Below are 23,025 nucleotides of genomic sequence, written 5' to 3' on the forward strand. Positions count from 1 at the left end.
TGTACAATTCCACTCATGTGAGGTATCTAAAGTAGTCAAAAGCATAGAAACAGAAAGTAGAATGGTGGTTGCCAGTGGGGTGAGGTACTGGAAATAGAGAGGCGCTATTCAATGAGTATCGAGTTTCAGTTCTGCAAGATGAAAAAGTTCTAGAGACCTACTGTACAACAAAGTGAACAGAGTTAACGCTACTGAACTTAAAAATGGTTAAGATGGTAAGTTTTATGTTATGTGTATTTTACCACAATTAAACAAAACTTATAGGTGCAAACACCTGTATTAGAAAAGAAAAAAAGTCTCAAATCAATAACCTAAGCTTCTACCTTAAGAATCTAGAAAGTGAACAGAGCCTGCCTCATAGGAGTCACTGAATGCCTGTTACCTTGTATCAATATGGATTCATAAAGGTAGCCTCTAAGTAGACACTTACACAAGAAGCAAAAGTTATAAAACAAGGTGAAGCAGAACACAGCAGAAGCTATCAATTCTAAAGAAGTTAAAAATCGGGAAATTTTAAAAGGGTGAGGGAGCAACTTGTTTAATTTTTTGTTTTAAGATAGACAAACCTTAGTGTTAAATAAATGAATCAAAAGCTGGAACAGAAGAGAATGGCCAGGACTGCACCAACAGAAGAAACGAGAAGATTAGACGGCTAAGACTAGAGAGCAGTTCCCTGGCCCTCTGGTCTCATGCGAAGGGAGGAAGGGGAGTGAGGACACTAAGGGACCGGCATGTGTAAGGAGGCCTGAGGGCAGGGGCAGGTGACTGAGCCTGTGACGGCCCAAGGGCGACGCTGCTGGTCCTCCGGGAGTTCACACGGAAAGGCAGGGGCTGTGGTCCAAAGAGCGGGTGCACTGCCGTGACATGTTGAAAACCCTAAAGAACTTGAAGCAGCAAGCAAAAAGTATGTCTAGGCTCCAGTTTAGGCTAATCTCAAAGGAGGAAAAATTCTTTCTCCTGGCTGGTAAAAGCAAAACAGCCAGAAGTGAACATGCAGAACCTAAAAATCCCAATTTTGATATAGGCTTTAAATTTTACCACCAGAAAAATGTCCATTTTCCAGATTTACCCATGTACAAATACACGCACACCTACACATATATATGTAGATATGTGTGTGCATACATTATGTGTGAATATATACACAGACATACGCATATACATACACATACAAAATGGTAAAAGTTCTGTATAAATGTTTTTGGAACATGCATCTCTTATTCCACAATACGTAGAGATTTTTTTTAACTTGATTATATTTTTTAAATGGAATTCCACAACTTTACTTGTTCTCAAATAAAAACATATACAGTCATCCCTCGGTATCTGTGGGGGAATTGGTTCCAGGACACCTGAAGGATACCAAAATCCATGGAAGCACGAAGTCCTTCTATAAAATGGCATAGTATTTGCATACAACCTATGCACATCCTCCTGCTTACTTTAAATCATCTCTAGATTATTTATAATACCTAACACAATGTAAATGCTATGTAAATAGTTGCTGGTGCACGGCAAATTCAAATTCTGCTTTTTGGAACTTTCTGGAATTCCTTTTCCTATATAGTTTTGATCCACAGTTGGTTGAATTAGCAGATGCAGAACTCGCAGATACGGAGGGCCAACTCAACTGCACAAGTGCTTTCTAACCCAAGATTTTACAAGGCAGCTTATACCAATGATTTAGGGAAATCACTTGCAGGACTGATTTCACAGTTTAAGCAAAAGATGCATGTGTCATCCTACCGTGCATACTGCTTGAGTTAGGTGTTTGCATCCCTGGCGATAAATATTATGGACTGCATCGGGCCTTCAAAATAAATATAAATTATCAAGGCAAAAGGAAAAGAGATTAGTGAAAACTTTTAATCATTCAAAATTTAGATGCTGAAATTCAACAAGTATTAGGATCATAATACTTACTGTTTCCTATACCATGAGAGGACTCCATGTTCTAACACTACCCAGAATAATCTCCAGCCAAAAAATCTTGAACTCTAAGGGAAAAACAACAAAGATTTTTCCAAGTTGATACATCTAGATTCAAATACTTGACTGATAAAAAGTAATTAAGTTATGACAGTTCTATCTGAGCCTTTCAGCCGGACAGTACCACTGCACACTCAAAAATGAACAAACATGAATTGAGGAACTGGGTGCAGAAATGAAAACATACTACTACAGGGTGACAGGAGCAGAAGAAATGCCATATTGGTAAGATCAACGATGAACACAGTTTATAGTTCTGACAATACTGCGCAAGGATATTTATAGGAAATATATCAGTTGTGAGCTTCAGAAACAGTTTCCTCAAAGGCCTGAGTTTCTAAATAAAGAGAATTATCCTAAATTCTATACAATATAAGCATACATGTACATAAGTATACAGAAGGAGCAGCTGCAAATGCAGAAGAAACTATATGCTCCAAAACAGTTAATTCTAGAAAATAACTGAACTCCAAAAAGCAAAGAAATTTTTAGAACCAGAAAGATTTTATACGTGTGCTCTGTGACAATTCAAATATTAAATTCCTCCTGAGTCCTCCATGGATCCATGTTCATAACAAAGATGATACTGTAACCCTATGCTTAAGTAAGAAAAAACAAATTCCTCCACTCTTCTCTGTACAAACTTGGTCACCTAAAAGTGTTAGACCAACAGTTAACTGCTACAATCACTGGATGCCTAATAAACTCCAGCAGTATAAAAATAGTTTACATGATAAGATCGAATAATTATTAAATCACATATACTTCAGAAAAGAATGAAAAAGAGTTTTAACAAGAGAGCACCTGAGAATCTTTTTTTTCCAGTTTTATAATTAAAAAACCATCCCAACCTACCTTCCAGAGAGGGCCTTCGTATCGTTTCAATGCTTTGTAGATGACCTATCGGAAAAACATGTTTTCATTAAAAACGCATCTATGTATTTCAAGAATTCAAAATTTTTTTCTACATTATATAAATGTAATCCATTACCACATACATACCTTATTACCAAGAAGAACGTGTTTCATTTCAGCACCCTGGGCAAGATCAAGAGGTTTCTGATCTGTGCAAAATACAAGGAAAAAAGCCATCAAGAGCTTAATTCTACACTAAAATTGATGCTTGTATTGTAGCACATAATATTCTTTCATTATTCCATCAACTACACCCCAAATCACCGACCTGAAGCTGCCATCTCAATTCTTTACAGCATCCTTTTCAGTAACCATTAAGCCAGCAAATCAAACTAAACTTTGAACACTCTGTACAGGTTTTGTGATCTTTCAAGCTTTCTTGCCTTAAGTCACTGTTTCAGTTTCCTATGGCTGTTGTAACAAATTACAACATACTTACTGGTTTAAAACAATACAAATTATTCTCTTGCAGTTCGGGAGGTCAGAAATCTACAGTCAGTTTCACTGGGCTAATAATCAAGGTGTTGGCAGGGCTGCCTTCCTCTGGAGGCTCTTGACGAGAACCTGTTCCCTTGCCTTTTCCAGAGGTCCCCTACATCCCCTTGATTCGTGGTCCCTCCCTCCATCTTCAAAGTGCATCATTCCAACCTCTGCTTCCATGCTTACATTTTTCTCCCTCAATATTCTGATCCTCCTGCCTCCTCCCCCAAAAGGAAGGACCCTTGCGATTACACTGGGCCCACCTAGAGAATTCAAGATTATCTCGATATCTCAAGATACTTAACTAATCACATCATTGGGGGAGTATTATTCAGCCACCACAGCTGCTCTTCAACTACCTCACTGGAGAACAGGTAGCAGAGACAACTCACAGAGTAACGGTGTGATGGTCCACAATTGAGGACAAAAGGAAAAAGTGGTAACTGAGAATGAAACCAGCAAGGTATCATGGTAACTTTCTCAAGCCTACACGTGCAAGCACTCTACGTTTTTCCAAACAACAAAAATGCAATTTGTTTGTAAGTTATTTACCGAGTTCTGAAGTGAGCAGGACACTATATGAAGGATGCAAACTAAAAGAATAATCGTCTCATAACCTCAAAGAGCTTCTAATTACTAGAGAAACAAAATCTACACATAAAAATTTAAAACGAAAAACCCAGCCCTTTCATAACATATCAGACTGGCACTCTATTTAAGGTGATAACATTCTATCAAATAACCTTTTTATAAATACCAAACACCTGGTACGTGTTGGACAATTTCTTGTAAAACTATCTCCTAATGAGAGTCTATTATGTGCCAATTAATATTTTAGGTACTGGGGATTCAGTAGTGAACATGACTGAAAAAATTAGGTGGGGGGAGGCGTAGAAAAAGGGAAAGACACAACTTAAAAAAAGGATACAGCAAATAAACCATGTTTGCCAACATTTTTAAGTGAATGTTCTGAGAGAATGACTGGAATACCACTTTAGATTGGAGACTGGGGGACTGATCGAGGAAAGCCTCTCTCTGAGGGAGGGATGTTTAAGCTGAAAGGAAGGATCCAGCCTTGTGAGAATACAGGGGAAGGGAACTGCAAGCAGAGGGAACAGCTGATGCAAAGGCCCTGAGGTAGCAACAATTAGGTAGGCAAGAGAGAAAGGCAAAGGAAGAAAGAAGGCACATCATACAAGGCCTCTGTGGGTCAGACCTTTGTGGACCAGTACAAGGAGTTTGGGTTTTATTCTAAATACGATGGAAAGCCACTGAAAGGTTTTAGGTTCAAGAGTAGCCTGATCTGACTTATGTTTCAAACTCCGTCAAAGTGTTAAAAGAACTTAATCAGAACATCTGGGGAAATGTGAACTTTGGCTGTTTGATGGTTTTGAGAAATTATAAAATTATTAATAGGATAATGCCATTGTGGCTATTTCTTCTTCTTTTTTTTTTTTTTTTTTTTTTTGCAGTACGCGGGCCTCTCACCGTTGCAGCCTCTCGCGCAGCGGAGCACAGGCTCTGGACGCGCAGGCTCAGCGGCCATGGCTCATGGGCCCAGCCGCTCCACGGCATGTGGGATCCTCCCGGACTGGGGCATGAACCCGTGTCCCCTGCATCGGCAGGCAGACTCCCAACCACTGCGCCACCAGGGAAGCCCGTGGCTATTTCTTTAAATAGCTCTACTGAGAGAGAATTCACATACCATACAATTTACTCATGTAAAGTGTACAATTCAGTGGTTTTTAGAATATTCACAGAGTTGTGCAACTATCACATGGTTATGGTGTTTTTCTTAAAAGGAGACCTTATACAAATGTACTTAAATATTTACAGCCAAAATAAGATGACCTCGGGGGAATGGCCATTATTAACAATTCCTGAAAGAGGGTGAGGAGTACATCAATTATACTATTCTATTTAGTAAGCTTTGATAATTTTAATAATAAAAAGTAAAAAAAAAAAAAGATCACTGCAGCTACTGTATGGAAAAACCCTGTAATTGTGGGCAAGAGAAAAGAAGGGATACAAGTTACAAAGCAATAGCAAAGGTCCAGGTGAAAGATACTGGTGATATACAAAGAGCTCATGCAGCTCAATATCAAAAAACAAACAATCCAATCAAAAAAATGGGAAGACGACCTAAATAGACATTTCTCCAAAGAAGACATACAAATGGCCAAGAGGCACATGAATAGATGCTCAACATCACTAATTTCTAGAGAAATACAAATCAAAACTACAATGAGGTATTATCTCACACCAGTCAGAGTAGCCATCACCAAATAATTTACAAACAATAAATGCTGGAGAGGGTGTGGAGAAAAGGAAACGCTCCTACACTGTTGGTGGAAATGTAAATTGGTAGAGCCACTATGGAGAACAGTATGGAGGTTCCTTAAAAAACTAAAAAGAGGGCTTCCCTGGTGGCGCAGTGGTTGAGAGTCCGCCTGCCGATGCAGGGGACACGGGTTCGTGCCCCGGTCCGGGAAGATCCCACATGCTGTGGAGCGGCTGGGCCCGTGAGCCATGGCCGCTGAGCCTGCGTGTCCGGAGCCTGTGCTCCGCAACGGAAGAGGCCACAACAGTGAGAAGCCCGCGTACCGCAAAAAAAAACAAAAAACAAAAAACAAAAAACTAAAAAGACTACCATAAATTGTTTTTTAAAAAAACTAAAAGAGCTACCATATGATCCAGCAATCCCACTCCTGGGCATATATCTGGAGAAAACCATAATTCAAAAGGATACATGTACCACAATGTTCACTGCAGCACTATTTACAATAGCCAAGATGTGGAAGCAACCTAAATGTCCACCGACAGAGGAATGGGTAAAGAAGATGTGGTACGTATATACAATGAAATATTACTCAGCCATAAAAAAAAGAATGAAATAATGCCATTTGCAGTGACATGGATGGACCTAGAGATTGTCATCCTGAGTGAAGTAAGTCCAAGAAAGACAAATATCATATGATATTGCTTATATGTGGAATCTAAAAAAATAGTGCAGATGAACTTATTTACAAAACAGAAATAGAGTCACAGATGTAGAAAACAAACTTATGGTTACCAAGGGGGAAAGGGAGGGGGTGTATAAATTGGGAGATTGGGATTAACATACACACAGTCCTATATAAAATATAGAAAACTAATAAGGACCTACTGTATAGCACAGGGAACTCTACTCGATACTCTGTAATGACCTATATGGGGAAAGAATCTAAAAGAGTGGATATATGTACAACTGATTCACTTTGCTGTACACCTGAAACTAAAACATTGTAAATCAACTATACTCCAATAAAAATTAATTTAAAAAAACAGAAAGATACTGGTGGCTTGAACTAGAGAGTTAGCAGTAAAATGGAGACACTAGTAGGTATGGAGAAAGCTATGTGGCTTTGAGATTTACTTTAGAGGTAGATTTATCAGACTGCTGACAGGTAAAACTTGAACTCGTCATATATTACTCTTTCAGTGGGGAAAAAACTTTTTAAAATGTTAACTGAGCAACTGATAATCACTTGAGGTTTTCTAGCTAGCAAACAGGAGGATGTCTTATGAAAAGGTCTGCCAATTCGTTATTTCTACTCTATCTTCAGGGCACTTTCAGGCAGAAAGGAGAAAGACAATGTGATTTCTTTCACAGACTTCTGTCCTAACACCAAAAATAAATTCTGAAGTCCTGCCAACTAGCTGAAGTCCTACACAGAGCCCTCTCTGCTGGATTCAATGCCCACAGTGCCTGGCACACAGTGAGAATTTAATAAAGTGCTTTTAGAACTGAATGAAATAGCCCCCTTATCGGGATAGGCAACAAAACCACTTGTTTCAAAATCGCACTACATCTCTTATCAACCACAACAAAATAAAGTAAAAAAATGGGAAGGATCCTATATTTAAATTTTTGCCTGATACAGATTTGTCCCTTAATGGGAAAACGAAACATAAATGTCAACACTCCTCAAATAATTTACATAGAACACAATCTCAATTAGATGTCAACAGCATTTTTACTAAGAACCTAAGAAAATTATTTTAAATAATAATTATTTTAAATGCCATTTGGAAAAACAAATAGTCAAGGAAAATACTCAAAAAAGAACAGTAAGGGGAAACGTCATCAGCTATTAAAGCCTTACAAAAACAACCATTAAAAGTGCACCGCTTCTTTTTATGGCTGAGTAATATTCCATTGTATATATGTGCCACATCTTCTTTATCCATTCATCTGCTGATGGACACTTAGCTAGTGGGAAGCAGCCACATAGCACAGGGAGATCAGCTCGGTGCTTTGTGACCACCTTGAGGGGTGCGATAGGGAGGGAGACGCAAGAGGGAAGAGATGGAACATATGTATATGTATAACTGATTCACTTTGTTATAAAGCAGAAACTAACACACCATTGTAAAGCAATTATACCCCAATAAAGATGTTAAAAAAAAAAAGTGCACCGCTGGTGAAGGGACAGCTGAGGCAATAAAAGAGCACAGAAAACACACACAAAAAGTAAATTCTTCAAGAGTATGAGAAAGGCATAACAAAACAAAGGAAAAGGAAAGGCTGCTTGATAAAGGGTGCAAGGATAAGTGATTAGCAATTTGAAAGCCTCCTGGCCTTTCCTGCTCAAAACCCTCGACACCGACCAACAGGGCTGGGCCTCTGGCTGCCTTATGACGTTACCTGTGTCCCTGAGGAGCCCGCTCTAGGCAACCCAGCAGCTTCCTTTTTCAAATATGCCAAGTGCCCTCCTACCCCAGAGCCTTTACACTTGCTTGCCCTCTGCTTTCACTGCTCTTCTGCCAGAATCCTTCACCACAGCTCACTCCCTTCCTCATGTGGCTCTTTGCTCACAGTGTCGTCAGAGCGGCCTTCCCTTCCCTTCCCCCCTTTCCAAAACAAAAGCCTCCCTCCCCACTGAATCGCCCTCTATCCCCTTTAGCCCATTTTACTTTTCCTCACCTCACTGTCCAACACTGTATGTGTATTTATGCTTTGTCTATCTCCTCCCACCAGAACACAAGTATGGGGACAGTCGGATTTTGTTCGCTGTTGGGTTGCCCGTACCTGCGACAGCTCCTGGCACACAGCAGAGGCTCAGTATTTGCTGAATGAATGTGATACAGATACACCAGGAGAAAACAGAATCGAGTATTTACCAAAGCTCTACCTAAGCTTAGAAGTGTTAGAAGAAATCAAAGAAGAGGATCAAGAAGTTTGACTAAAAATTTAAAACAGGGCTTCCCTGGTGGCGCAGTGGTTAAGAATCCACCTGCCAATGCAGGGGACATGGGTTCGATCCCTGGTCCGGGAAGATCCCACATGCCATAGAGCAACTAGGCCTGGGCGCCACAACTACTGAGCCCACGAGCCACAACTATTGAAGCTCGTGCACCTAGAGCCCGTGCTCTGCAACAAGAGAAGCCACTGCAATGAGAAGCCCGTGCACCACAACGAAGAGCAGCTCCCGCTTGCCACAACTAGAGAAAGCCCATGCGCAGCAAGAAGACCCAATGCAGCCAAAATTAAATAAATAAATTTATATAAAAAAATTTAAAACATCCTTGTTTAAGAAGAGTAGGGGGCTTCCCTGGTGGCGCAGTGGTTGAGAATCCGCCCGCCAGTGCAGGGGACACGGGTTCGAGCCCTGGTCCGGGAAGATCCCACATGTGGCGGAGCAACTAAGCCCGTGCGCCACAATTACAGAGCTTGCGCTCTAGAGCCCACGAGCCACAACAAAGAGCAGCCCCCACTCACCGCAACTAGAGAAAACCCTGCGTGCAGCAGCTAAGACCCAATGCAGCCAAAAATAAATAAATAAATTTATAAAAAAAAAAAAAAAGAAGAGTAGGAAAATTCAGTCATAAAAAATATAGGAATTATTATTGTCCTTATCACTGAAGGTTTGTGGGTGTGGAGTGGATTATATTACATCCACATGAAATACTATGCAGAAGGTGAGCCATGAAGACTATGCTTCCTGTAACGACATGGAAAACTGTTGCCGTTTAATAAAGAGCAGGATTTTAATATGTCAACTCTATTTACAAGCCATAAACTAAAAGGAATGGTAGATACTTTCTTAGGTGCTTGTCGGCCCATACTCCACCATTCTCTGAGCATCCTCTGCCCTTTTCACACCCCCCCCGGGGGAAGGCCCTAGCAGCCATGTTTGTACTGCACACGGATCTTTATTGAGACATGCAGGATCTTTCATTGTGATGCATGGGCTTCTCTCTAGTTGTGGCATGCAGGTTTTCTCTTCTCTAGTTGTGGTGCACAGGCTCCAGGGTGCGTGAGCTCTGTAGCTGTGGCACATGGGTTCCAGGGCACATGGGCTCTGTAGTTTGCAGCACACGGGCTCTCTAGTTGAGGCGCATGAGCTCAGTAGTTGTGGCACGTGGGCTTAGTTGCCCCGCGGCACGTGGGATCTTAGTTCCCTGACCGGAGATCAAACCCGAGTCCCCTCCATTGTAAGGTGGATTCTTTACCGCTGGACCACCAGGGAAGTCCCTGCTCACACTCTTGAGTTGGTATCTATTATTTAAAACTTAAAAAAATCTAGTCCACAACAGAACAACAACTAAAACAACTAAATACTAAATCTTTGGATGTTTGGGTATAGGTGATTGTACTTTTTTGGTGCCTTCATTTTCCTCACTTTGGCCATAAAAAATTAAAAAAAAGCATTTGTTTTGCAATTTTAAAAAATGCTCTAAAATAGGTATGAAAATAGATTCAAAGGGTATATAATATGCCAAAGTACCAGAGATTGTATTGGAGTAATTTATGCTTTTTTCTGTATTTTTAAAACTTCCTAAAATGCAGATACTATTACTCTTATGATTTAAAAAATTACACTTTTTCAGAAAGCACCATCTTGACTTTTATCAAGAACACTGTAACATCTTCAACAGGAGTGCTGAAACTTCCAGATATCTGTACCCACCTTCCATTACTTTTAGAAGTTTACCCCTCAATGTTAAATCATTCTGTAAACTGCTACTAACTTTCAAAGGTAATCATGATTCTTTTTTACTATTTTAAACACAGCTGAAATAAACATCATAGTACATATTCCTTGCATTTATGTAAATGCATATTTTTCATGTAAAGGAATTTTAATTTAGGTTTTATACCTCCATGTAGAGCCTTCAGTCATGTGTTTTTTGCCATCTGTGTATCTTTGAAGAAGCGCCTGAACCTTTTTAGAATTGGGTTATCTTCCTATTAGAGTTATAAGGGTTCTGTATATATCCTAGATACAGGTGCACTCTTGTACATGTTTTGCCAATATTTCCTCCCATAAAATAGCTTGCATTTTCATAACAGTGCTTATTGAAGAGAAAAACTTCCTAATTTTGACAATCCAGTTTATCAATATTTTATCACTCATCCTTTGTGTCATATTTAAGAAATCTTTGCAAAACCCAAGGTAACTAAGATGTTCTCCTGTATTTTCTTCTAGAGTTTTATGGTTTTAACTCTTATGTTCATTTCTATGACCCATCTAGATCTAATTTTTACACACGTTCCTTGTTTTGAATATAGCAATCCAACTTTTTCAGTGTCATCTGTTGACAATTTTATCCTTTCCTCACTGATTGCCTTTGACACCTTTGACAAAAATCAATTGTGTGTAAATATATTTATATATTTCTGCACTCTCTCCTGTTCCATAGACCTATATATCTATCCTTACCACAGTGACTAGGCTAAGGAATACCTAGATAGTAAATAATAGTAACATTTCTGGGTGTGTCTGTGAGGGTGTTTCTGGGTGAGATTAGCATTTGAATCAGTAGACTGAGTAAAGATCTGACCTCACCCATGTGGGTAGCATCATCCAATCCACTGAGGGCCTGAATAGAACAAAAAGGCAGAGAAAGGACAAATTCCCTCTCTTCTTGAAGTGGGAAATCCATCTATTTCTGCCCTGGAATATTGGATCTCCTGGTACTCTGGCTTCTTGCCGCCCCCCCCCCCCCCCCCAGGGCTCAGGCCTTTGGATTCAGTCTGAATTATACCATCGGATATAATTATTCTTTCTCTCTCTCTCTCTCTCTCTCCCTCTCTCCCTCTCTCTCTGTCTCTCTCTCTATATATATATAACTGCTTCTGTTTCTCTACAGAACCCTGACTGTAACTACAAGGTAGCCTAAATCCTCCGATTTTGTTCTTTTCCAAAGTTGTTTTGGGTATACTAGGTCTTTTCCATTTCCAAATAAAATTTGTAATCAATTTGTCATTTTCTACAAAAAGGCCTGCTGGAACTTTGACTGGGATTGCACTGAATTGCTAGATCTACTTGGAGAAAACTGACAACAATGTCAAGTCTCCTGATCCCTGAAAATAGTACCCTTCCCCATATATTCTTAAATTTCTCTCACCAATGTTCAATGTGCACAAGTCTTACACATCTTGTATCAAGTTTATTCCCAAGTATTTCATGAAATTTTAATGCCATTATAAATAATATGCTTTTTCATTTTCTACTTCTGACTAGTATACAGAAATATAATTTATTTTTGTATGTTGAACTAGCTCACTAATTAGTTCTACACCAGGTTGTTGTAAATTTCTTAGAATTTTTTTACCTGGATGATCAGAAGAATAAGAATTCTTTTTCAGTCTGAATGTCTTCTATTTCTTTTTCTTGCTTTGTTGCATTGGCTAGGTCTTCCAATACAATGTTAACAGGTGTGGAGAAAGGGAGGTAAATCAGGTCCCTGTAATTCTATTATGGCCAAAAGCAGAAGCCTCTCCTGATGTCTGAAGTTTGTATTGCACATATAGGTCTTTAAACTACCTGGAATTTAGTATCCACTATGAAATGGGTATCTAAAATTACCTGTTACTATATGGACAGCTAATTACTAGATTCTTTCCTCATCCACCTATCACGCCACTTTTGTCACCTACTAAGTTCCCATGTGTACATGTTTTAATTTCTAAACTGTTCACCTACCCTGAACCAATACCAATTCAAGATCTTGCTAAGTGATTTTATACATTCCATGACTTTAAATAATTCTACAGTATATACTAATGATTCCCAAATTTGTATCTCCACCCAGACCTCTCCCCTAAACTCAAACTTCTACTTCCAACTCTATCATTTAGATTGTATAGTACAGTATTTCAAATTCTTAATGTCTTAAAAACCAAGCCCCTAATTCTCAGCAACTGCTAACCTGCCCCTCCTGCAGTCTTCTCCTTCTCATGAATTGGAAATTCCATTCTTTCAGGTCCTCAGTTCAAACACTGGAAAGTCATCCTTGACTCCTTTCTTTCATACCTCACATCCAAGCCATCAGAAAATCCTAACCACTCTACCTTCAAAATATGTAAAACAAAAAATCCAACCACTTACTACCACTTTTATTGCCACTATCCTGATCCAAGCCAATATTACCTCTCACCCTGATTATCCCAACAGCCTCTCAACAGCTATCCTCCCTGCCCACCTAGGGTCTAGTCTCCTCACGGCAACCAGAGGGATCATTTTTCATAACATAGGTCAGATCGCATCACTGCTCCATTCTAAACCCTCCTGCATCTTCCCATGTCTCAGAGTAAAAGCCAAAATTCTTACAATAACCTGAAAGGCCTTTCATGATCCAGTTCCCATTGCCTCTCTAACCCCCCCTCCTCTGACCACTCTCCTTCTCTCACTCTGCTCTGGACATCCTGGCCTCCTTGCTTTTCCTGACACATCACGCACACTCTCACCTGTTTCCTCTGCCTAGAACCAAGCCCGTCTCCCAGATATTGACACGGCTTGCCCCCTCACTTCAAGTTTTAATTGCCATCCTAACAGAGAAGCTTCTCCTGCCACCCCATACAAAGAAGGAGCCCTCTATACATGCAACACACTCTGGATCCCATTTCCCTGCCTTTTCCCCCCTCAGAGCACTTAGCACATCTGACATATTAAATACCTGCTTTTCTATTTGCATTTTATTGGCCTTACCTTATTAGGATGCAGGTTCCATGAAAGCAGGAACTTGCCTCGTTTTTTTTTTTCTTCACTGTTCTAGGTCCCTAGTCCCTGGCGTAGTATCTGGCACATAAGCACTCCAATATTTGTTGAAGAAACGAATACTTTACCTACCAGAGGTTCATAATTGGTCCTTTTATCCAGCAAGGGCAAGCCCTCACGGCTTCTCTCCCCCTTTAAAATTCTCTGCCATCGACTTTTCTGTATAAATTTAGAATCAGCTAGTCAAGTTCTATGAAAACCTTTTGAGGATTCTGGCTGCGACTGCTTTGAATTATAAATTAATTTGAGGAGAACTGTTAGCTTTTCAATGTTGAGGTCCTTCTCCACCAAAAACATGGAGGGTTCTCCATTTTTCAGGTCTTCTTTTACATCCTGCAGCTGCGTTTATAACTGCCTCCATTAAAAAACCTAAAGCTCGTTTCTCAAATATATTCCTACTTTTTTTGCTATCCCCCAAAACATTACCTTTTTAAAAATTACATTTCTAAGTGTCACAATGAAGTCAAGCTCTTTTTCTACTGCCTTGGTCCTCCTTAACTTCAAACATACTTAAATTCCCCGTGCCTAAAAAATCTTCCACTTGGCCATGGAGCTATCCTCTGTTCTTACATATTGCAAAGAAGCAGGTAAGTAATGCTGCCTCAGCCTCCTCATTTCCTACTCAGTCATTACCCCTAACCTAGCCTTCACTCAACTACCCAGTGAAAACTGCTCTTTCAGAAAGGACCACTGGGCACTGTGTCACTGAATTCCACAGCCTTTCCTCAGTGTTTATCTTCTTCAGTCTAGGATGCTCGCAACACTAATAACATCCTACCCCTTTAGCTCTGCATTTACTCTCTTCCTTTGGCTTCCATGGAACTGGCATTTCCCTCCTGTCTCCTGAGTGCTTCCCCTTCTGCATCCTCCAATTTCTCTTCTAACTTATTCCTGGAAGAACCTATGTCTACCTCAGGGATACAGGAAAAGCCTCTCTGGGGAAGCCGAGTTTGAGCTAATTCTTAAGGTGAGACTAGAGTTTACCACATGGACAAGAAGGAAAAGGGTATTCCTGGCAGAGAGAGCATAAGCAGAGTGAGGACAGCACGGTTAACTAGACAGCCTCAAACAGCTCAGTACGTCTAGAGCTGCAATGTCCAATATGGTGGACACTAACCACATGTGGCCATTCAGTACTTGAAATGCACCTAGTTCAAGCTGAGATGTGCTGTGAAGTGTAAAACACACACCAGACTTCAAAGACTTGGTACCAAAAAAGGAATGTAAAACGTCATTGATAATTTTTTTTTCACCAGTTACATGTTGACATGGTATTTTGGATATACTGCTTTAAATAAAATACATTATGAAAATTAATTTCCTGTTTCTTTTTACTTTTAATATGTGGGTCCCATTGTATCTCTACAGAACAGTGCCAGTCTAGGGCGTAAGGACCAAGTCAAAAGAAGAGAGGAAGAAGCGTGAGATTCTATAGTAAATTTTCTTTCTCCTTTCTACACCCATTGATGTTACTAAAGTTCAGGTCCTAATTACCTCTCACCTAAGACCATTTCAATGGCCCTACTGATCCCTCCCTACAGTCTTGGGCCTGTCACAACCCATCCTAGATATTGTAACCATATTAATCTTTTTAAAGCACCTCATCCCTCCACTCCTCAGAGTCTCCTTGACCTTGAAATTAAGGGGCAAAACAGTCTGGCATTTTGAGGCTCGCCACGATGGAAGCTAATCTGCAGTTACAGGATTCCCCAGTATTGCTCCCCTTCATACCCTTGGATGTGTCAAACTGGAGATGTCACCTCAACTTGACTTACATTTTTCACTTTACTACCTTTGCTCATAATCTTCCCTCTGCCTACAACACCCTTTCCCAAAATTCAGCTTACCAATATCTTACTAGATAATAATAGTATTGTTTTATTTAAAAGGAAAAAAATATATTGGGGGGCCTTTTGTTAGAGATACAAACTGAAGTATTTAGAGATGAATTTTTTATCTTACTAGGACTCCAGGGTCTGTATAAAAGATGTATTCCTTCAGGAAGCTATATCTAATCGCCCCAAACCTTCAACAAACATGCAACTTGTAGGAGGCATCAAATGCTACACATTACTCTAGGTGCTGGGTAAACTAGACAGTAAAACGTTAGCCCTCCCCTTAGGAGCTCAGTCTCACAGGAGACAGCTACATAAGTCAACAACTGCCACGGAGAACAACTGAAGCTATGAAGAGGTCAACACAGGGTCCTATGGGACCACAGACAAGTCCTAATCCAGGCCGATGGTCGGCAGAGGGAAGCATCCTAAAAAGGGATGCAGAAAAGCCCTAATGAGCTGTTCCTCCACTGATTACCCAACACACCTTTTACAGCTCCTCTTATGGTCATCCAATTCTGTCTTTGATGCTTCGTGCATGTACAGTCTATCCTCATTATTTGTGAATTCCACATCTGCAAACTCGCCAATTGTTAAAATGTACTTTAATCTCAAAGTCAATACTCATGGCAATTTTTTGGTCATTCACAGACACATCCAGATCGGTAAAAAACTTGAGTCTTCTGATGCATACATTCCCTGAAGTGGAAAAGCTGGTGCTCTGCCTTCTTGTCTCAGCTCTCGTACTGTGAACAAGTGTCCTCGTCACAGTCTACCTAGTGCCACATTTTTCGCGTTTTGTTTCTGGTGATTTCACTGTTGAAACTGGCCCCCAAGCACAGGGCTGAAGTGCTGTCTAGTGCTCCTAAGTGCAAGAAGCCTGTGATGTGCCTTCTGAACAGAGTATCTGTTACACGAATTTAGTCCAGGAATGAGTTATAGTGCTCTTGGCAGTGAGCTCAGTGTTAGTAAGTCAATAACGTACACTGAATAAGGTGTTTTTAAACAGAAGCACGCATAAAACAAGGCTACGTGTTGATCAGTGGATGAAAATGCTGTGACCAAAGGCTCACAGGAACTTAACTCTGTATTTTTCTTATAAGCAATGGTTCAGTATCCACTAATTCAGAGGTCACAGCAATGTTATAGAACATAACTACCACAAATAACAAGAGTCAACTTGTACTTTCTTTCCCTTGAGGGTGGAAATCAGATCTTAGGCATCATTAGTGCCTCATATGAAACAGGCATTATTAAACATTTAGGTCTTAACTGAGAAGTAAATTAATAAATTTTTTCTTTCGTGTAAATGCCTTGACTTCAAAATTAAACAGGGACCACACAGTTTAACAAAGGCTGGGCACTAAAACAAAACACTTCATTTCTTTACAGCTTCAAAATGACCAACAATGGCTTTCACCAACATGCTTACCATTTTTGTTCTTCAGATTAGGGTCTGCTCCACTTTTCAGAAGCTTTAAGGCACATTGTTTATGAGCCCGATAGGCGGCACAATGCAAGGGTGTATTTCCTAACTGATCCGAACAGTTAACAGCAGGAGGATTCGGCCTGTTGAGCTGACAATTGAAGAAATACAATGCAGATTACATACCAAAGACAGACTTTCTTCCATGAAACCCATGATGGTACAGTAGAACTGAAAATTCAGGCGGACCCTCATGCTCCAGAGCCTGATGAGCAGTGGGGCTCCTCAGCATCTCAACTGTCAGTGGCTTCCTGCTCACAAAATCAGCCAACCCACGTCACTCCCCATGCTGTCCTCAGGCTGCCACGGAACCTCAGGCCGCCACGGAACCTCAGGCCCCACGCTCCCCTGAGACAGACACCACACACTACACCGGGGCCACCCCACTCACCCCTGGACGCTGGGATCCCACTAAGATTCTTTCGCCCCTACCAGTCTTGCAATTCACACTTGTGACAGCAAAATTACAAATTGGTCTACCACAGTCATTCAGAAGCATTAAAACCATAAATGTGGGCTTCCCAGGTGGCGCAGTGGTTGAGAGTCCGCCTGCTGATGCAGGGGACACGGGTTCATGCTCCGGTCCGGGAGGATCCCACGTGCCGCGGAGCAGCTGGGCCCGTGAGCCATGGCTGCTAAGCCTGTGCGCCCAGAGCCTGTGCTCTGCAATGGGAGAGACCACAACAGTGAGAGGCCCGCGTATCTCAAAAAAAAAAAAAAAAAAAAACCATAAGTGTTAAACATGTAAATGTTAAAGGTCTACTGAATTTGTTGTTCCCAGCTGACTCCTTTAAAAAGTTCTTTTTAAAGGAGTCTCCATTTCACAAAGTTTAAAATATGTTTTAGGCACTATACTTGGAAACCAGAGAGGCCTTTTCAAACGAACTGAAGTAACTTTAAGGCAAATGGCCGTGCTTCAGTCTTGAATTTAGACCACATTCAGAGTTTTGTGTTTAATGAGACTATTTTCAGGAAATGGAAACTGGAAAGTAGGTCTTCTAAGAAGAAAAAGAAATGGGTAAGTTTTCAGTCTAACATGATATAAATATTTCAAAAATATTGTCCCTTGTTTGTATGTTATTTTCTAGAACTATAGCATACCTTTCAGAAATAATTGCTCATCAAAATTAGAGAAAGGTATTCCTTTATAGGTCTTATATATGCCAATTTTAAATTGGATTAATCATGAAGAAAAAAAACTATCCTTATATTAAATGTTTACCATGAAAAACTAAATTCTTAACCATTAGGTTTTCAAGTAGAAGTGGGGTAGTAAATCAGAAATTCAGAGAAAAACGTTATCATTTAAAATATATCCTGCTTAAACTATTACCATGCTGAGTTTTCAGATATTTAAAGACTTCTGTTCTATTATTATGATCTCGAGTAGTCTAGTCCCACAATTTGACTACGTTATGAACTCAACGTTAAGTAAAAAATTTCCTCAGCTTTTCTAAGCAAATTGTCTGAATTAGGCACAAGAATAATTTGTGAAAATTCATGTTTAAGTAGCAGTTACCCTTTTGTTTGTTTGTTTTTTGTTTTTGCAGTACGCGGGCCCCTCACTGCTGTGGCCTCTCCCGTTGCGGAGCGCAGGCTCACCGGCCATGGCTCACGGGTCCAGCCGCTCTGCGGCATGTGGGATCTTCCCAGACTGGGGCACGAACCCGTGTCCCCTGCATCGGCAGGCGGACTCTCAACCACTGCGCCACCAGGGAAGCCCAGCAGTTACCCTTTTTTATATATCTTGAAGGTATTCGCTTATCTGTTTCTAACTGGGGCGGTCACTTAATGTTTTCAATAATCTTTTACCTGGAGAGTGAAATACCTATATTTCCAGGGAAAAACTGTAGCCCTCTGGTTATGCGAAATGCTGATTTAAATGGGCCTCCCGCAGTAAAACTTGTAAATAAGGAACTATCCCAAATTCAGTAGCTATTTACTGTTCCATCTTTTTTCTCTTAATATCTTAATAAACTTCACACCTTTCTGGGAAAAAAAAAAATTCCCTGCAGAGTAAAGAATACATTTGTTTTTGTTTTTACCAGAGCTGTGAGTTCCGCTGTTCTGCCTTCTCTTGCTGCTGCTAAAAGTAATTCTTCAAGCTTTCTTTGTTGAGTCCTTTCTACAGCTGCAAAAGGAAAAGTACATATTATTCTACTTCTAGTCTGGATCCTATTAGCAAATTTATCACAAAGATGTATAGAGAACAAAGTGATCATGGTAAGAAAAGTCACAATGTTTTGAACTGTAATTCAAATGCTGTTAGACTTTACTGTTATTCTCACTGCCTTTATTTCAGACTACAGAGTTCAACTTCCCTCAGGTTCAGATGAATTTTTGTTTTCAATTCAGAGGTCCTTAAGTACATTACTCACGACAACACCCAACACAAGTAATTATGAATTACTTTTGCATGCTGAAATACTATTATATATGTGCCTTGGAAAGGTAGATAAGTGGGGAGAGGTGCTGATACCTTCCAGAACCTTAGAATGCAAAAATAATAAGAAATAGCGTTGGTAGGAAGACATACACACCATATAAATATATTTAGGTTTATATATACTTACATACTTCTACATAAGAATATTTTATTTCTTTAACAAACACTCTAGCACTTACTACGTGCCAAATACCTTTCAAAACACTTAAACAATATTAACGCATTAAATCCTCATAACTACTCTTTGAAGCGTTACTATTTTCACAATTTTATAAATGAAGAAACTGAGGCAGCAAGAGGTTAAGGAACTTAACCTAAGCCACACAGCCGGGATGTGGAGGAGCTGGGACTTGACCTTCGGCAGGTGGGTTCCAGAGTCCATGCTTTTACCATGACTCTGTGCTGCTCGTACTTGCAGGGAATGAGAGCAGTATGATTTAAGGGACGAGAGTATGTAATAAGGTCTCATTTCTGCTATGTTTGAGTTCTGTTTTGGCTTACAGAAAAGAAACAATTTCATAGAAAGGCTTAATAATAATCCCCCTTAAAATATGTGTACAATGTCCTGTGCAAAGGCTGCAAGGGAGGAACTATAAAAGGTTTCCTAGGTCTCCCCGAGAAATAATGAACATTTATTAATAGTTAGTAATTACTATGCGCTAACAGTTGTTCGAGACACTACGCATGCCCTTGCATTTCAACTACAGGAAACACATAGCTTGAATACAGGAATAGCTGGAACCAGTTTAACTTTGTCTTAAGAACGGACTAACATTACTAATATACCATCATCTTCTTTTCTCACATTTTTATTTCCACACCCACTCCCTCTCTCTCCACTTTGGAGGAAGGCTGCCACGCCTCCACACATGCTCCCAACACTGCTTTCTTTTGCTGGGATTCATGCTCTTCAGTCTTTCCTCTAAGGCCACTGGACTGTGAGCTTTGGAGAACAGTCACGTCCCCACCCTTCCCTACACACCTGTACTACTACATGTATTACCTGGAGCTGTAATTTATCCCTGCAGTCATTCTCGAAGTCAGGTACCTGTTCTTACTCTTCTGTGTATCCTAGACATTTATGACAGTATCTGGCACAATGCATATCTAGCCAATAAATATTCACTGAATAATCAAACAATGTTTAATAATGTTTGTTCTAGACTTTAAGGAAGGGTGGTAAATGTTTCTCTCTAGATTGTCTAGGCTCATCAATGAAGGAAAACTGGATTTGGAGTTGAAAACCCTGCTTGTGTTCCTGTCCTGTGTTCCTTCTGGACACTGAAAGAAGACTGCTGATCCAGCCTATAAAAACAAATATTCCAATTTGCAGACTCAAGGCTTCTAGAGTGCCCATAATGTTCTGTTCCTTGACATGGGTGCTGTCTACATGGATGTGTTTCCCTTGTGAAAACCGCAAGCTGTGCATTAATAATGTGTACTTTTATCCATATATTTTATACCTTAATGTTTTTTAAAGCAAATACTCCATCCCCCAAATAATTTGTCTTATAAATTTTATTTTCATTTTTTAAAATATTTATCTATTTATTTATTTATTTTGGCTGCATCCATCCATCTATCTATCTATCTATTTATTTTGGCTGCCCTGGGTCTTAGTTGCGGCACTCAGGATCTTCATTGAGGCATGCGAGCTCTTAGCTGCAGCACGCACGTGGGATCTAGTTCCCTGACATGGGATCAAATCTGGGCCCCCTGCATTGAGAGTGCAGAGTTTTACCCACTGGACCACCAGGGAAGTCCCTGTCCTATAAATTTTAAATTTGATATGACTATAAACTAACTCTTTGTCTTTCTTTTCAATCAGAATCCAGAGTTAGTAGGGATCACAGAGATCATGAAGTCTAACTCCATCCTGATAAGACACTTACATACATGCCCAGCGTAGGTTAAATAGCAGTACACTTCAAATGCAGGTGAGAACCTACCAAATGTACTTCATTAACAACAGAAAATCACCCTTTTGCAATCTCTATAGTAAAGAGTGATTCAGGCAAGAATTATCAACGAATGCTAAAATCACTGATTTAAAGTGATTTTATCCTGATTTCAGGATATTTACATGGTCTCAGTTTTTCTCCCCAAGGATTATTTATTAATTACAAAAGGGGGAAGGTAGCTTAACAGTGGACCACGTAGTGATCAGAGATAATTTCACCAGTAATGGAACAGAATGACATCATGTACCTCCTAATATGCACTGGTATAAAGCATAAAACCTTATCCTATGCCAAATACAACCTATGGCAAAATGAATATCCTGAATCTGATTATATGAGACAAGAAAAGTCCAAGTTGAGGGGCATTCTACAACAGTGATCTTATGATAATGATGTTAAATCTCATGAAATTGATCACTATATTGTGATTATATAAGGAAATATCCTTGTTCTTAGGAGATACATACTGAAGTACTTAGGGCTAAAGTATCATTATGTCTGCAAATTATTCCCTAATAGCACCACAAAAAAAAATTAAAAGTAAATAGATAACATTAAATAATATATAAAAAGGTAAACCAGATGTGGCAAAATGTTAATGACTGGTGACTAAGTGCAGATATACAAGTGTTTGTTGTACTATTCTTGAAACTTTCCCATAGGTTGGATATTTCTCAAAATAAAAAAAGTCAAACGATATGTAAAAGAAGGTACACTAGTCCTCTCTAGTGCCTGACAAGTAGAAATCCACCCTCTTCCAAACACTTCTAATCATGGGAAACTCACTACACCTTTCAAGGCAACCCAAGCCATTATTATAATACACTGGACCCAAAGATAAACTCCCTGGCATGCCATCAAGTGGATCGTCAACTGGCCCTGGTCGGCCTCAAATAAGAATACCCCTCTTCCAATATAACAGTTCTTGAGATACTCAAACATGATTCTGTTGTGTCTACTGATATCTGTCTTTCTGGGGTGAAACATTTCCTGTCTCTACATGCATTACCCTACAATTGGGTTTCTGGTCTACCTGTGGTCTTGGTGGGTTGTGGATGTACTCCCTGCAGTCTGATCCATTTAATGCACTATCCACAAATGATATCACACCTGGCTAAGGTGATCTCATCAGAGCAAAATCTCTACTTCTACTTCTATTACCCCAGCTAGGACCATACTGTAGCTGATAAATCGTAAGTGCCCATCAAGTCAACTAAGCCCTTGTTCTTAGCACAGTTGGGTTTTGGCGGCCGTGAGAGTGAGTACTTAGAGCACGTCTTTACAGCTAGCCCCATTAAATGTCAACTTGTCAGGTGAACCCAACATCCCAGTCTGTCAGGAGAACGTCAGTTCTGGGTTCTCATCTTATTACAAATAAAATAATAGAACAGGATCAAAGACAGTACCTAATCCTCCCAATTAGATCATAATTTATTAAAGGGCAGGGATGACATATAATATGATCAATCTCCTCAAAATCACATAATACTGAGCCTTATAGAAGATGTTATGTGTTGATTTGTTTATTGAAAATGAGAGGGTTCATTTTAAATGCAAGAGCGAGTAGAGACGTTGATCTAAAGGTGTCTGACAAGCAGACAGTATCTTGTAACTAAAGAAACAAGGGAGATTTTAGGTTTCAAGGTCAATTGGAAAGTAATAAAAAGCAAGACCTTGCTTCGTACATAGATAAAAATACTAATAACAAATAAATCAACACCCTTGAAGTACAAAATTATCTTGCCCTTCTCTGAATTGCAAAGGAAAGAAACAAAGGATGTGTGTGAAACTGCAACTCTAATTCAATACTTTTATTCATAAAGTAGTAATTAAGAAATCTTCTCTTCTCAGGGACTTCCCTGATGGT

General features: G+C 39.8%; 1 protein-coding gene across 7 annotated transcripts in view; it reads right to left on the reverse strand.

Annotated features, from left to right (window-relative positions):
- The window catches only part of OSBPL1A (oxysterol binding protein like 1A), a 211,169-nt gene that overhangs the window by 147,221 nt on the left and 40,923 nt on the right, over window positions 1–23,025 (reverse strand). For all 7 annotated transcript variants that reach the window (XM_060028802.1, XM_060028804.1, XM_069541326.1 and 4 more), the window contains 6 exons: window positions 18,797–18,882; window positions 16,698–16,842; window positions 2,992–3,053; window positions 2,845–2,889; window positions 1,924–1,997; window positions 1,747–1,810 (listed from right to left, as the gene is read on the reverse strand). In XM_060028802.1, coding sequence (XP_059884785.1) covers window positions 1,747–1,810; window positions 1,924–1,997; window positions 2,845–2,889; window positions 2,992–3,053; window positions 16,698–16,842; window positions 18,797–18,882 — 476 coding nt within the window. The remainder of the gene's footprint in view (window positions 1–1,746; window positions 1,811–1,923; window positions 1,998–2,844; window positions 2,890–2,991; window positions 3,054–16,697; window positions 16,843–18,796; window positions 18,883–23,025) is intronic.

Source organism: Delphinus delphis, chromosome 13 (assembly GCF_949987515.2).
Source record: "Delphinus delphis chromosome 13, mDelDel1.2, whole genome shotgun sequence".
NCBI classification, from domain to species: domain Eukaryota; kingdom Metazoa; phylum Chordata; class Mammalia; order Artiodactyla; family Delphinidae; genus Delphinus; species Delphinus delphis.